Raw genomic sequence first — 13,475 nt, 5'->3', positions numbered from 1 at the left:
GGACGCTGGCAGAGGCGTACCCCTCCAAACCGGACAGCCCCGGCGAGGACGCCCCTGCAGAGGACATGGCCAGATACTACTCGGCGCTGAGGCACTACATCAACCTCATCACCAGGCAGAGGTAGGCAGAGCGGCCCGGCCAGCACTCCCCTTTCCCGCTCCCCGGGCTGCCTTTTTCCTTGGCGAGGCTCAGGGGAGAAAGTGGGGTGCCCCCTCGCACCTGGGTGTCTCGCCCCGCTTCCCCCACCGCCAAGGAGAGAAAGACGTGGTGCACAGACTCCCTTTAGAGCACCCCTGGCTCACCTCTGGGTGCGGAGCTGAATTTCCACCGTCCAAGCTGGCAGAAGGGGCAGGGGTGTCGATACAGCCTGTGCTCTCTCAGCCCTTTCCAGCCCTGGCACAAACGGGCTGGCGGGCAGGAGCCTGAACCGCAGGGCAGCGTGCACGGGGAGAGCCCCCCAAGAGGGAGAGAAAACAAAACTAACCTGGGAGCTGGAGAGAGTTAGGTAGGGCAGTAGGAGCGGTTTCCCACTTCTGTTGCTGCCACCGACTCTAGTGAAAGACTTTGATGAGAACAAGTGCCCCTCTAGCCTTGCTGAGCAGCTGTAGTAGTCCAGGCACTTTGTGGTTTGCCAGCTACTTCATGCAGCTGTGAGTGCCAAAAACCCCACTAGTCCTGACAAGAACTCTCTCAAGACCACAAGCAAGAACCCAAGCCCAAGCTGAAAAAGAGTGTGACCTGAACCTGGTTTCTGGGGATGACTTTGCTTGTTAAAGTAGGGATAAAGGCTCAGTCTGAAAAAGTGCAAATTATTAGAAAAAATAATTTTCTTTGAGACCATCTGTCCAGTTTAGACTCTGTGGTTAATAGAAGTTTCCCCCAAGGTCCCTGAACAGTGTGTGACCCAGAAGAGCTTTGACATATTTATCTGTTTGTTTAATATTAAAACCAGATGGGAGGTCTAAAATTAGGCTTTCATTTGTCCCTCTAGAAGTCTGAAGAATTAAATTAGAAGGGAGGCTATCGTGTAACTGAGAGCTTTCCCAGCAAACCCGTAACATTGCCTGCCAGTGCACTAATAGCATAACACAGATGAAGAGGCTGATAGAGATACAGTTCTTCTGTCCTGGACTTTTAAAGTAATATTCACAAGTTGTTCATGCGTATGGCGTGCTTCTGTGTGATAGTCTGTGCTCGGATAACTTTTTGTCTAGATGACTGCAAAAATAATCTGATCCTCGAGTTCTGCCCCTGCTGCCCTTTTCCCTTGTGTGTGGTGGGATCTGCAGGCTAGTCTCTCATCTCTTTTTTTGCCTCTTTCATCTCTGATTTCAAAGGTGGTTCCTGTCCAAACCCAATTCATATTTAAAAACTAACAAGCAAAAGCCCCTGAACCAACTAAATGAAAACTCCTTCTGTATTCAACCTCCACTTGCTTTAATGTTGACTGTGTAGCTTTTTTTCCTCATTTCTGGGGTGCAACTACACAGCTTGGAGACTGAGACTTCTTTCATTCTTCTGTGTGGATATGGGTTCTGCAATGAACCAAAATAGTTATTGTTGCTGATGGATGAAACAATGCAGAATTTAAATTTTGTTCTTCAGGTTTCACCTAGATTTCCCACCCACTCCCTCATATTCAAAGGGAACAAAAAGAAGAAGTACAAGAAAGCTGGCAGAAAAAAAGCACCACAATGGCAACTTCATGACACACATTTTAAAGTTGGCTACATAGGTTAACAAAAAAAAAAAAAAGTGGTGTGCTGTTTCCACTGTGTGGTGGATTAACAGTGCAGAAATAAAGTAATTGCCGCCTCCTTTTGTGCCTGACCTCTCACCAGATCCGGTGCCTGCAGCCTGGTCACTGTGCAACTGGTGAGATGGAGCAGTAAGAGCATGCTGGAAGAGGATGAGATTGATGCTTTTTTCTCTTCAGGTTCATCTATCTAAGCTTGTTTGATGTTTTTGTGATTATGAATAACCTTCTGGCTCATCCTCCTGGCTTCTGCTTCTGACCTAACCAAAGCATTTGAGTGTCATTCCCCTCTGAGCTACTGTGACCCACAGGGTCTTCACCCCAGCTCCTACAAAGCTTCTTCCTTCCAGACTAATAGAATCTTTCTCTTCTTGTTCTTAGCCCTTGTCTCTGTGGGTGCTTTGCTCCCTCTCTTCTTTGAGATCCTTCTCCTTCAGATCCATCTCATTTAGATTTGGACATCTGTGCCCATCAGCTTTATGCCCCTCTGAGGTTAGCTGTGGGAAACAGGTACTTGTAGGGTGCAAGTCGCCAGGCCTGTTTCAGACTTCTCATTTTGGGTGAGATCCTGTGTTCCTTAGCTGTCAGGTCTTTATGACTACAAAGAGAGCCTAAGGTGACCAACACAGACGCAGACTCCCACCCTGCAGATGTCTCTGTGTCTTTGGATTAGTCCCACCTCAGTCCTCAAAACCATCCTGTTGTCCTTGCCTCATAACCTCTACTGCACTCTTCAGGGGACTCTTTTCAGAGCCCATCTTCCCTTGAATCACTCCTCCTTCTGCTACTTGGTACTACCCATACTCCCTCTTGCCAACAGGCCCTCTTCCTTTTGTCTCTTGCAGCTTGCTCTTGCACCTGTGGCTCTTCTGTGCTGTAGCAAAACAGTAAGGCCCTTCCTGCTGGAAACGGCTTCAATCATAGGCAGAGCAGAGAATATGAAAGTGTGTCTGACTTAGGCAGTACTGGTGCTCCCACTTCAAATCAACACCCTTTCATGTGGAAGGGAGCAGATCTTAAGGGCTTGGGTTTTTTGGTCAGTTTTCTGAATCAAGCCCACAAGATGCTTCTGAGATCCCTCAGCTCCCATTGCCAGCTGTGGACATTAATGGGATTTGACTCCCAAGACCCAAGTTTTCATGGTAAGCTTCGAGATTTCGCTGAGTCTGAGATACTATGTCCCTAATCAGAATAAGCACATTTACTCTTTGATCCCTTTGACTTCAGCTGGAGTTGTGGGTTATCAGCATGCCTGAAAAAAGACCTTGACGTCTCAGGCTGAGCATAAAACCTGGCTAGGTATTTTCATAAAACTTGGAGCCTCATTCTTTTAAAACAGCTGTGATATGTGATAAAAGTCTTTCCCAAACAGAAAATAAAGGCCTGGCTTTCTGTGTTCATGTTGTCTCAGAGCTGGGCAGGGTAGACAAGGAGCAAAGCATGAAGCAGCTGGAACAAAGATCTCTCAAGGCATTTCCTTCAGTAAGAAGAGACTGACTTCGTCCATGGTCCTTTTTTATTGTAGCTGTAGCATGGATGTTTCCCAGTGGCAAAATTATGGGACAGAGAGGAGGCTTAGGCATCTGACATGGGAAGAGCAGCTGCTCCTTGGCCAGCCCAGTTGGTCACAGTTGGCAATGGCCTCATGTGCAGCTTTGCTACGTGAGGACATGGTGAGTCCATCCAGCACAGGTAGCAGCATTGGTCTAGCCGAGGCGCTGAAGGGACTCCTATAAAAGGTATCTCCCCAACACAATCATCTTCATGATTTTTCCGAATCTTTGCACTCTAGAGGGTTGCTACCCATATCTTATTCAGACAAAACTTGCCAAGATATTAGTGGGAGTTTTGCCCAAGTGTAAGCTGTTGGAGGAAGCCGTTGATTTGTTAAATCGATTTCTTTAGAACAACGGCAAATTAGATATCCACTCAGCTGAAGTCCGGGCCACATACATATTAATTGGAATAGGGAACTAGAAAGAAAGCAAGCCCTTTGTGGTGATGGAGTGCAAGGTATTTGATTCAGCATCATGCTTGATTGTGTTATTGTAATAGCATTTTACTATATCTGGCTGGTTCTCTTCAGATACCTGCTTTCAGTCAGTTTAGATTAAGAAATCTACTTTAAAACTCTGAAACTGATGCTTTGTCTTTCTGCAGCACAGGTGATGTACTAAAATGATTAAGGCAATGTAGAAATACAAAAAGTTGAATAAAATGATTGAAAAGTAAGATATTTTTCCACTCTTCAGTAAGTCATGCCATCAACAGGTAAAACTGCTAGCTTTTGAAATATAGTTTGGGAAGGTTTTTTTGGTTTTTTTTCCCCCAAAATTTAGATCAAGTCACTGGAGAAACATCTTGATAGCCATGGATAAAATCTAAGTCCTTAATTACACCTTTGATTTGTCTGGAATCAGAATTTCACTCAAGCAGCATTCACCAAGCTGTTATCTGTTAATGTACTTTGTGATTCAGTCTAATTGCATACACAAGTTACAAACCATGATCTTAATTCTTTCCAACCAAGGGAGAGTTTGCTTATAGTTATCACTCTTAGACTAACGAATCCTTATAGTGAAGAAGCATCTGTCAAGCTGGCTGCTCATTGTCGCTTCTGTTTTATCAGGAAAAGAGAGCAAATTCCTTCCCAAGAACCAGGAATTGCAGTACTTTTAACTGCTAAACAGTGTGTAGTATCCAAGATTTAAAAAAAAAAAAGCAATAGAAAGACAGTTGCTGTGTAAGTATAGGACAAAGACAGCTGGTGGTATCCCATCCCATAATCAAAGAAGATCTCTGATTCAGAAAGTTTTCTCTCCCATGACTATGTAGTTCAAAAGAGATGATTACCTTGGGGTAGCTCAGTTTTTACAATCTAATGTGCTATGTGTTGGGCAGCCCCAAATGTACGAGCTATCTTAAAAAATCTTGGCTAGCTCCTTGGATAATATGGCATATCTGAGTTAGTTTTCTATCCACTTAATAGATAAAATTGACTCCTCACTTACAATACTGCAGCATCTAAAACAATGAGAAAGTTAATGGAACCGGGTTTGTAGGCAGGAATGACTTGCTCAGAGGTCACGTCAGCACAGCTTCCTCCCCCTTCCTCTATGCTCACATCAGTAAGGTGCGAGGCCTTAGAGTATCCAAGAACAGCCGTCGAACTGAGAAATATTCAGAGTTTCTCAATACTATCATGTAACATGATCATGGAAAAAATATATCTGAAGAAATACTGAAGAGAGAACATTTTCTCACACGGCTAAGACAAGTTAAAACAGTGGCTGGAAAGTTGTCTTTATATCTGCTGTATTCTGTTTTTCTGAAAAGATTTGTTTAATGGTTCCATACTTAGTCTTAATTTTTAAAGAACTGACATATACAAAAATATATTTTTCTTCTCTTTCTTTAGATATGGAAAGAGATCAAGCCCAGAGACATTGATCTCAGACCTCTTGTTGAGGGAAAGCACAGAAAATATTCCTAGATCCAGGTATGTATGAAGAAGTTTTGTGGTGGCTTTTGCTCCTCATTTAGATTTAACAGTTTCATTTGTTATCAATAAATATGTTTCACGGGGAGAAAACACATGTCACCAACAGCTGGGTAAACATGCTCTGAAAAAACATTTTAATTCTTTTATTCTTTAATTCTCTAGTAGCTTTTGTTAAGAGGTAACAGCATCTATGAATGCAAGAAATGCCTTACCAGATATAATATAGTCCAAAGTCGTAATTTCCTGATTTTGGGAGCAGGCCATACCTGCTGTGTGGAGGAAGGGAAGCGTTCCCACAACGCTTGTCTCTCACAGGGCTTTATTACACAGAATTGTATCCCGATGCTTGATGACAGACTAGAGCCCCGATAAATGCCATATTTCAACTCATTTGCTTCTCAAACAGATTTAAATTTTTCCTCTAAATTTGTATGAGTGGTAAACGTGCACATACATTAACTTATACGCAAATGCATGGCTATGACTGGTCTTTAAAATGCAGTATTTCACACTGGTTTTGTACCTAATATTTTACAAAGGGAAAAAGGCCTTTGTATTTCCATTTGCACTTGGTTTAAAATAACAGTGGTGTTTCAAGCAACAGTGGAGTTTCAAATGTACATACTGTATTTATCTAATTAGGTAATGACACTGTAGCTATAACGTAAGACACTGTAGTAGTGACTACAATTTACACAGCTAAAGGTAAGTTGAAAAATACAATACAGGGCTTTGCCTCATGAAAGAAAATACCAGTTTTAGTTTTGCTTACAATCAAGCATGAATGAACTCAGTTTAAGCCTTTACTGATAGCCTGAAGTTTGCTGATAATACTTCTACAGCAGAAATGAATGTTTTATGCAGCAGTCATCTCGGGAGTCTACAAGAAAATGCTCTGCGTTTTCATCAGCTGTGCAAAGACTCAATTAGATTAGTTAAGCACTTAAGCATAATAGTCTGTAGCACTGAACTTAGGGGCATGATCTTGTCACTGAAAAGTGACCAGAATTTCTACTGCCATCAAGGGAGGTTGTCCATGAGACTTGCGGTTCTGCGCATAGGGAGACCATTGACTTATGGTTTGATGACTAACCGCAGCTGTGGGGATGCAGTTTTCTCTGCAGATGCTTATGTAAAAAACTGCGTGGAGTGCAGTGAAACGAATTAGACTATTTTGTGTTTGGTAATGACAAGGCAGAGCCCTCACATAATGGGAAATTTCCGCTGCCATGAATTTGAGGCAACACACAGGGTAGTACAAAGTCTAATACTCTCTGTAATTTTCACCCCTTCATAACAAAACTTTATGGTTATTACTATTGTTTCAATAATGCTATTTATAACACACCAGGGAGCAAAAACTCATGAGCAAAATAACAAACTAGTCTGCATTTAAGATCAAGAATTGATGAGAAACAGATTTTTATTTCATACCCCCTGCAACAACACTTTAAACTGAGTATGGTGTTTGTCATTCATCGATGACAATTATGGGAATACTGGGAACAATGATGTCTAGTTTCCTATGGATATGTTTTCTAGGATAAACCCCTGTATGGATTCTGAACCCCACTCCAGTTTTTTCCTCCATGTGAGGACATAATTAAATCTTCTTTCTACCCAGCCCTGTGTTTCATGGCACATCAGGAACTTAATATCTCTGAGATATCTGTACCTCTCTCTGACTTGGTTGAAATTGTCCAGAGGGTTTGAAAGCTGGTGGGGAAGTTTGGGGAGGCACACAGGGGTGGACAGCTAGACAGACAGCAGATGTGCCCAGGTACAGCACAGCTGCCTAAGCCTTCCTCCTGGAGGAAGCCAGGCTGAACGAATAAAAGGCAGGCTGGTATTATTCTGAACATCAATTAATGAAGTATATGTTTTAGAAATAGTTATATATGCAGCCAGTTACAGAGCAGATGCAGCTTGCACTCAGTGAACCAGTGAGAGAGAGACACAATTCATGAGTTCTCGGGAACAAACTTTGTAAGTAAACATTGAGGTATTAATAAAAAACTTAACTGTATTCAGCCTGGCTGGCCTGGTTTGACATTTCACTTTTGCTGACTAATATATGGCCCAAAGTATTTTGCAGCCTAGGTGTATGTCTGACTGTATAAAGAAAGTTTAGAGAGGTTCTTATAGAAACCAGTTAAAATATAGGATGTTAAGGAATAAAAAAATGGAGGCACCTTGACCTAAGTATAAATAAGTTCTTATGACACAAACATGTGATGTGGCATGTTTCTGATCTTGTCGAGCCTGTGGAGTCATGAGAGAACCTTTAAAACTCAATAACAGGATCTGTCTCCCCTACTACTTCTTCTTTAAAAGTTAGATGTCTAGTGCGAAGTAGTTGTCTAGGCTGCCCTTGCAGTCAATCGGAGGGACAGGTATCTCCAAAATGAGCTGTCCGTCTGAAAATGGGCAGGATCAATTGCCCTCTCAAGATGTCAGTGTCTCCCCAATGACTGTGAAAGAAGACTAGATGTCCAACTTTTAGATGGCAAAAATTACAGCAAATGCACTTCCTCTAGTCTCTCTCCATGTTCTGCACTTGTTGACTTACTTGCTGTCTAGACAGATCAGCTATTTGCAAGCAGAGGTCCTCTAGATCAAATCCTGCCCTCAGCACCCCTTTCAACACGTATTTGAAATGTTTGGTATTGAGCAGTGTAATACCACAATAATATCTTAGGGTGGTGGCTGTGAACTTCAGTTTCGTTCGAAGGTGCTAACAGCATGACATGTGGGTTTCTTCTTGGGTTTTTCTTGCCCCAGTGGATTCTTGTTGGAAACTGCCTTCTCCTGAGTAAGTGCGGAAAATACCTCTATTTGTATTTCAACATATCATAGTTTTCTAGCTGAATTTCATTAAGTCCTTCTTAATGGCATAAAGCAGCTTTGCCATCTGGGCAGCAGCATGGAGGGGCAGGTTCTGGTACCAATGTGTAGACATTTGGCCAACCAGGATGCCTCTGCTTTGGTGGGAGTTGCATATACAATCTTGAACTGCAAATATGCATATGTATTCCTTATTGCTGCTATTATTAAAATGAAAATTTTAGATAGTCCTAACTCGGGGTTTTTCAGAAGGGGCTTTTAAATATGTTTAATGTTTTTTTTTTTTTTAATTCATAATATGTATTGCAGGTTTGAAGACCCTTCGATGTGGTGATGGGATTTTCAGCGCACTGTCAAAACTTTTCCTAGTTTTCAGTACATACTCCACGCCCCTGAAGCAAATCAGAGCATCATTCCCAGTGCATGCAGCCATTGTACTGAATTCTGTAGAGTTTTTCCTTCATCATATTTGTATATACCTCTATTTAAATAAATTATTTGTGCATTCCAAAATATAACATACTAAATGAAAACAAGCAACCCTGTCATTGGTATAGCAAAGAGTTGTTTTAAACTATTAAAACTGAATTATAACCTCCCTGCAGTCTAAAGTAGTATGGACAACAATAGTGTCACAGTTATTACAGTAATTAGTGTGCAAAGTAAGATAAAGGCATCATTTATTGTCGCCTCAAACTCAGCTCAGCTGCTTGATTTATCCAAAACTGTTTAAAATAATTTATTGCAGACTATATAATTTAGGAAAATAGTGTTCTGGGAGGAGATTTTTCAGAATCACCATACTAGAAACTTAATTTAGTACTTACATTGACAAATGTATTAAAATGAACAACATTTTCAAAATACAAAGGAATAAGTCACTGCTTAATTCTGCTAACTCCTCAAAACTGGTTTGAAGCTTGGCTGTAAGCCTAGATTAGGAATTTTAAATGAAACAGATGTAACATCTTTGTTTTGGCAATATGGAAAGCAGCAGAAAACAATATCTAAAGTAATTAATAAACCAGGACAAATCTACAGCTATTTGTGCCAGAAAAGAGATGTTTAACATTGCCTAAGGGCTTGGAAAGGACCACACTGAGAAATCACAACCCTTTGGTACCTGCACTCTGAGCCTCTCTCATTTGGAGTCATTCATGGTTTCTGTTTCCACCACGAGAAGGTAGCTGGAACGGGGACAAGGGGAACTGTCCTTAGGTTTTAATTTTCTTTTTTTTTTTTTTTATTTTATTAATTTCATCACTAGCCTAATGAGGGACTTAGACACAAGCACCTCCAAAGAAACCCTCGAAGTCTTCTATTCAAAGTAATATGATATAATGGCAGCATGTTACCCTTGTTCTTAAGTGTTTTAGTTCACAGATACGCATCTTGAAGTATGGTCAGGGCCCACACTGGGCATGACACAAACGCTGGTCCTTGGTTCCTGATATTTAGGCACAATGTCTTTTACTTACACGCTGTGACTAAACACTGGGTAATAAAGCATGTAAAAAGTTCCAAATAGGAAAAGAATCAGCGTGAAGGTTGAATGTATTTACACCTCATTCCCATTTTTTGAACGTTTCCGTACGGCTGTTGCCCCCATGAGAGATGCGTAGGTGCAAGTAAGTTCCAGATTTCTATAAACGCACACTGTTACCAGGTTCCCAGGATGTGCAAGCTTTTGTGGTCACACTTTCCTCAGTAAAGCATAACTTATTTTTCCTTTTCATTTTCTTTTTGGCTTATAAGAAAGATGGGGACAGACTTTTTAGGAGGGCCTGTTGCAACAGGACAAGGGGTAACGGTTGTAAAATAAAAGAGGGTAGATTTAAATCGGATACAAGGAAGACATTTTTCATGAGGGTGGTGAGACACTGGCACAGGTTGCCCAGAGAGGTGGGAGATGCCCCATCCCTGGAAACATTCCAGGTCAGGTTGGACGGGGCTCTGAGCAACCTGGTCTAGTTGAAGATGTCCCTGCTCACTGCAGGGGGGTTGCACTAGATGACCTTTAAAGATCCCTTCCAACCCAAAGATTCTATGGTTCTGTGATTCATAAAATGCTTGGGTGTCACTGGAATGGGCAAATTTTGCTTTTAGCAGCAACTACTTCACTTAGAGGCTTGATGATGGGTCCCACAGTGCTACACATGGAATTGTGAGGATTAAGAGCAGTCTAGTATTACAAAAATATTTGGGGTCCCTGGTATTATGTTCAGAGGGACTCCAGGATGGCCACAGCTTGCTGGGGCTAGCATCAACCACAGGCCAGGACCTGCTGGGTTAGAGTCCACATAAAGTTCTGCTTTGAATAATTATTAAAACGAAGATTGGAAATTAGTGAGGTATCTGCTATATAATATTTCTAATTTCCAGTAATTCCTAGTATCAATACACATGTAAATGACCATGTAAATGTTAAAATCAGTAGATGATAAACTAAACTCAGGTCGCTTAGCACTATCATTACAAATGTGCTTTAGTGGAGAAAGAAAGAGTTAAAGGAGAATTAGTGCGTGCTAATTGCTCATGCTGAGCTGTTCCACTAAATTACCTGAGTTTTCCTGAACTTCAAGAACACCTATCTGTATAGAAAAGCTAGACAAATCTAAAAAATGCGAGGTTTATTACCTTGTGAGCTGTCAAAGACAGAGCAAGGCAAAGCACTCACACTATTTATCTATCCACCCTGTGCTATGATTCTCTTTCTAAAATCTTTCTGTGTCCTCTGTGGCAGACACAACATTGCCATAGAAGTCCGGTGTACTTAGCGCTTACCTTCCTTGTGTCCTTTATATATCGCTCTTGACAGGGCCAGGACATTGAAAATATTGGATCAGCTACTCCAAATCGCAGGATAGACTTAAAAAATGAGCTGTGAAATGGAGATAAACGCTAGATTTGTTTGGCACGGCTTCTGCATTTTGACTTTAGGGTTAACCTTTTCATCTTTTTCTCTCTAGCCATGAGAAACAGAGCCTTGTTTCTAAAACAAAGGCTGAAACTTATGTCAGAATCTGAGGAAGCACCAGGAAAAAGAAGGAGTGAGAACCATAAAAGTAGGCAATAGTATTTTCTCCTTTATTCATTTTGTTTTTGAAATCATGAGGAATGTACATAGATAGGTGTAAAACATTTAAAAGACAGTCCACCTTTACCTTTGGCAATTTCTGTAACATACATCTCAGTTATGCCCAACTTTGATTTAACCACAGAGAGGATCTTAGACAATCCCATGTATCTTCTCTTCTAGGAGAGGAACGGCTGTCTATCCTTTTCTGTCTCCATCCCTAGAAACCCAGCCCATTGCAATGCGTTCAGCTCTTCTGTGCCAAAAGGCACGAATTCCCCAGTCCTCCTCTATGTGCATTTCCCTTCTCCCTAGCCATGGAGTGAAATGTTGTCCCTGTGACTGGTGTTGGACTAAATTGGGATAGCATGGATGCTCCCTGACCTCCTGCCAGCAGCTGCTCTCCCCCTTCCCTGGTGAAGGGGAAGGAGCTGCCTGTTGAGCTGAATTTCCATCACTTGTCATCTGAGAGGTGGAAAACCTGCTCTGGTGGCGTGAAGAGGGCATGTACAGCCTTCTGCAGGCAGGGTAGCTTTGCTCTGCCAGACCATCCCAAACATGGGGGATCACGACTGATTAGGGAGGAGAAGACACTCCCTCTGCAGCCTCACCATCACCTGCTGAAAGATACGGGGAAGCAGGGAGGTGCTGGTGGCATAGAGCTGAGGAGGACACGGGCAGAGGGAATTTGGGGGATGGTGGGCTGTGCTGCTGACATGATGGTGGCAGCCAAGGTAGGAGTGGCCTTGGACAGGTGGCCCGGCCCCAAAACAGACTTGGATGTAGCAGCACCAGTCGCCCCATGCAGGGAGCTGCTCTATGGTACAGGGATGAGGAGGGTTGCAGGGAACCCACTGCAGAACCCCAGTGCTCCCTCATGGTGCCCCAGGATGGGCAGCACTGCCAAAAAACATTGCATTGCATTGCGGTGAGGTGGGATTTACCTGGTAGCTGGCAAATAAATACCAAGTTTCAGCTGCAGCATCAAATGTTTTCCATAGTGGTTTGCACCACCTTCCCATGCTCTGCTGGCCCCTCACCCTCAGGGTGAGGTGCCCAGCAGCACTCAGCGCATGTGGGAGGGGGATTTTAAAGCCGAACTGACCATTGCTCTGTGTTTCCTCTGGGATCGCACCTGCTCTCACATGGCCAACATGACCTTCAGGAGTGCCAATGTAAATCCAACGCAGGATCTTTCTTCCCATTCCCACCCTTTGCGTTATCACCTGATGACCATCAGCCACTAAAAGTCAACAAACATTTTAAAACAAAATTCAGCAGAAGATAGGCCAGAATTTATTGTGACAGAGTCTCTATTTGTCTTGTGATATTTTCCTGTGAAAAGCCAGGGTCAGAAGATGAGAAACAGCAGAACACCAGGAATGAGCATCCGTGGCTTTGTAATGCGAAAGTCAAGAGGAGAACACGCCTCCTTTACATTTCCAAACCAAACTATTATAAGATGTCAATGCTTTATAGCACCCCCTCCCTTTTTCCCAAAAAGCTTTGGGTTAAAAAACCACAGTCAAAAAACCTAGTAAGAATAAATTCCTTTCAGAAAGGCTTTCATTTTTCAAGTGTTAGGAAAAATCTTATTAAGAAATATTTCCTAGAACATCTTTTCTTTCATTAATTTGTATTTGCTCTTGAAATCAAAAGCATTACAGGTTTTGATTACTTTCAAGGTTCAGTTCAGAATATTCTTCTCTAAATGGTAGCTGAGAGGAAAAGATGCCATCATCTTTCTTCCCATTCTGCACAACTCATCTGTTTCACAAACTTAGAATAACTGTTGAGAGTATTCTAGTGATATTCATCAAGGTATTTAAGTGAATGTTTTCTAAAATTAAATCAAAAACTTACTTTACAGTTACTTTTTTTGGGGGGGGAGAGTCCAAATCTGTCTTGAGATCTGCACAGCGCATGTCTAGGAATAAGAAAAGGTAAAGCTTCTCCTGGCACTGCCCCCATTTGCAGATACACAGCTCTGAGAAGCACCTTTCAGGGGTGTGAAAGTTTAGCCCTTAAAGGAGATATGATTTGGCAAAAACCCAAGAAGTTTGTATCAATCCCCATGCTGCCTTCTAAACTAGATGGATCTCAAAAGCTAATCAAAGCTATGGCAGCTATACAGTAGCTGGGGGATGTCTTGTGTGTGAACCAAACAGGTGGACTCAGACCAAAGAAAAAGAGTTTCCATATGGACTTCAGTGAAGTCAGAAAACTAAATGCAAAATCTATCACTTAGGGACAGCTTATGAGCCTGGGATATTTCTCAAGAGCCCCAGGGTTATAA

The 13,475-nt window shown here is 42.1% G+C and overlaps 1 protein-coding gene across 1 annotated transcript; it reads left to right on the top strand.

Moving 5' to 3' along the window:
* Nucleotides 1–5: 5 nt before the first annotated feature.
* On the top strand, nucleotides 6–8,437 carry NPY (neuropeptide Y; the record flags this gene model as incomplete). Its single annotated transcript, XM_010281908.1, has 3 exons — nucleotides 6–121; nucleotides 5,176–5,256; nucleotides 8,413–8,437. Coding segments are annotated over 3 exons (222 nt in total), but the record flags the coding sequence as incomplete, so codon positions are not given.
* Between the last annotated feature and the right edge of the window lie 5,038 nt (nucleotides 8,438–13,475).

The sequence above is a fragment of the Phaethon lepturus genome, unplaced genomic scaffold (genome assembly GCF_000687285.1).
Source record: "Phaethon lepturus isolate BGI_N335 unplaced genomic scaffold, ASM68728v1 scaffold15362, whole genome shotgun sequence".
In the NCBI taxonomy this organism is placed as follows: Eukaryota; Metazoa; Chordata; class Aves; order Phaethontiformes; family Phaethontidae; genus Phaethon; species Phaethon lepturus.
Note: the sequence above shows the minus strand (reverse complement) of the source record. Positions and strands in the feature narration are given on the sequence as shown.